Raw genomic sequence first — 2984 nt, forward strand, 5'->3', positions numbered from 1 at the left:
AGAAAAGAAAAAAAAAAACTATAGTTCTTGCTTTCAATTGTACACACACACACACACACAAACACAAAATTAAAAGAAGCGAAGAAAAATAGATTAAAAAAAAAAATTAAAATATCTTTTTATTACCAACACCAAAAGAGAATTATTTAATTCCAAAACTTACATAAAAATCTTTTATGAAGAAATAATCCGTGGGTGTGATTAACATGAGGATTAACATTGTAAGAATATAGAAGAGGCCGACAATTAACTTGGTCAATCCTGCAGCCACACTGTAACAAAGATGAGAGCAAATTAATCATTTACGAACCATCGTAATTGTTTGAATGTTAAAGGGTTACAAAAGTGTTATTTGTTCAAACCAGTCTAGCTTGGTCTTCTTTTATCTTTTGTTTCTATCATTAGGCCGTGACCATGCTGGGGTACCACCTTGAAGAATTTTTAGTCAAATGGGAAGTGTCTCCTGTCACCTGTTAGAAAACACAGAACCCCAAAACTACAACAATTTGACTCACCTGTTGGGTACTTTATCACCTCTGCCTGCAAATCCACCTTTCACTAAAGTGAGGTACCTTCGTATGGAGCACTGCAATGAGACATACAATATTAATTATCACCTTGAATTAGAAGGGGGATATGGGGGAAAAAACAACATAGCATACACGATAACATCAGAAATGAGGCGCTTGGAGGGATTTGAAATATGGTTCTTACAGAGCATATTGAGGACAGCATGAACAGACTAAGTGTCTAAAGAAGAGGTGATGACCTGGGCTGTGGTAAAAGGAAACTGCTTTGTGAAATAAGGACCAAGTAACAGATTCCTTGGTCGTGTAATTCTGTTTACTACTGGTATTCAAACATGAACCAATAAACAATCCTTTTACTTCACTGCTTTCGGCAGAGTTCTTTGAGAAGACATTGCCATGATCTCTTGTGAGGTTTGGGTAAAACGTGTTGCCTGAAAATCTGAAAGCTGAGCAGGTGAGAGACTTGATTTGCAGTATTGATGGGGACAGGGGAAGGAATCGGAACGGCTCTAATTATGGTCATAAGAAGGATTTTAAAAGTAAATATGACTTGGCAGATGGAGATAGTGATCCAAAGACTATTCCTAATGTAGAGCCTGTATGATGACGATAGGCAGGTGAGGAGTTATCTCAGAGGTGGTAGGGGGGGTGCACTTGTTGCTTACCTTTCGATTGGAAATAAGAATGGTTTGTATGATGCTGATTTCAATCTTACTGAAAGTGAAAGGTTAAGAAATATCAGAGATAATCTTATTGGCTGAGACAGATAATCCTGTGGATTGGCTTCAGTTGTCCTGGGTTGATGAACTTTTGCAGCTGTCAGTTGACGAAACAAACAAACAAGTTTCCTGTGTCAAAGCAGCTAAACCCATTCATTCACTGTATTATACAAACAACTACACTCTTGGAGTGGTTGGCGTTAGGAAGGGCATCCAGCTGTAGAAACTCTGCCAAATCAGATTGGAGCCTGGTGTAGCCATCTGGTTCACCAGTCCTCAGTCAAATTGTCCAACCCATGCTAGCATGGAAAGCGGACGTTAAACGATGATGATGATGATGAACTTTTACCCAGTAACTGGAGTGGTGGGAGGTGAAATTTGCAATAGAAATGCTAATAAATAAAACAAAATATGAGCAATACCAGTGGCAGAAGGATAACCTTCATAACATCACACCAGGCTATAATAAAATATGACTAGTATTGATTCATGGTTATTGCTGTGAATGACAATGACCTTAACTTTACTCTTCTGATGATTTGATATCAGTCAACCTTGATGGAATTTGAACTGAGAACATAAAGAGCCAAAAGAAATGCAGTTAAACATTGTGTCCAATGCACCAACAGTTCTGCCAGCTTGTAACAATAATAATAATGAGAAGAAGAGGAAGAGGAATTTTTTCTACTATAGGCACAAGGCCTGAAATTTTGGAGGAGGGGTAAGTCAATTACAACAACATCAGTGTTTAATTAGTACTCATTTCATCAACCCCCAAAAGAATGAAAGGCTGAGTCGACCTTGGTGGTATTTGAACTCAGAATGTAAAGTCAAAAGACATACCACTAAGTATATCATCTGACAGTGTAACAATTCTGCCAGCTCGCCACAATAATAATAATAATGACTAGCAAGAATCTATACAGGAAATGAAAGCTTACAAATATCAATTAATCCTGCTGACTATAAGCAACTAATTACTATGTTAATTGGGCTGGTATTAACTATTAATATTAGCAACTAGGACATAGTAAATATCCAACAATATAAGCTGAAGCAATATTAGTAAGCATAAAACTGGGGAACTATTAGTAAATATAAACAACCGACAATATTAGCTGAGACAATATTGGTGAAAAATATGGAAAAATGAGTCAATATTAGAAAATAGAGGAGAGGGGCTAATAATGATGTCAACTTACCTGGGGTCCTATCAAAAAAGCACCAAAGAAATAACAATGTCCCATTAATTCCAAAATTGTAGGAGTTTTCTTTATGGCAGTTTCTTTCTGATCAGGTGACAACTTCTCCTGTAAGGGGAAAACACAAATAGAGACACCACAGAGTTAGATGGACTCCAATGTGGAACTACAGATTAGGCACAGGTAAAAATAAACGAAAACAAAAGCTAATAAGTAAGATAAAAACCTCAGGTTTGGATCCATCGTACAAATCAGCCACAACTCCAGTGAGTTTTAGAATTAGCACACAGTGTGAAGTTGTCCATTCAATGCGATAATATTCACCATTCTTTGAGCTGGAGGCAAAACCGAGCACAAGATAACCCTGAAAACAAACACATTTCATGAGCTTTGAATAAAGTATTTCAAAGATGGTAAATTGAAACATATAAAGCCATAAAGAGAAGCATCTGGGTCTGTGCAAAAATATCTAATCTTTTACTTGTTTCAGTCATTAGACTACGGCCATAAAATGTGTACATACACACATATAT

At 36.8% G+C, this 2984-nt stretch overlaps 1 protein-coding gene across 1 annotated transcript in view; it reads right to left on the reverse strand.

Moving 5' to 3' along the window:
• The window catches only part of LOC106880180 (lysophospholipid acyltransferase 5), a gene marked incomplete at both ends in the record, with an annotated part of 10050 nt that overhangs the window by 5778 nt on the left and 1288 nt on the right, over positions 1-2984 (reverse strand). The window contains 4 exons of the mRNA XM_014930034.2: positions 164-272; positions 516-586; positions 2452-2559; positions 2678-2815. Coding sequence (XP_014785520.2) covers positions 164-272; positions 516-586; positions 2452-2559; positions 2678-2815 — 426 coding nt within the window. The remainder of the gene's footprint in view (positions 1-163; positions 273-515; positions 587-2451; positions 2560-2677; positions 2816-2984) is intronic.

This window comes from Octopus bimaculoides, chromosome 26, assembly GCF_001194135.2.
Source record: "Octopus bimaculoides isolate UCB-OBI-ISO-001 chromosome 26, ASM119413v2, whole genome shotgun sequence".
NCBI classification, from domain to species: Eukaryota; Metazoa; Mollusca; class Cephalopoda; order Octopoda; family Octopodidae; genus Octopus; species Octopus bimaculoides.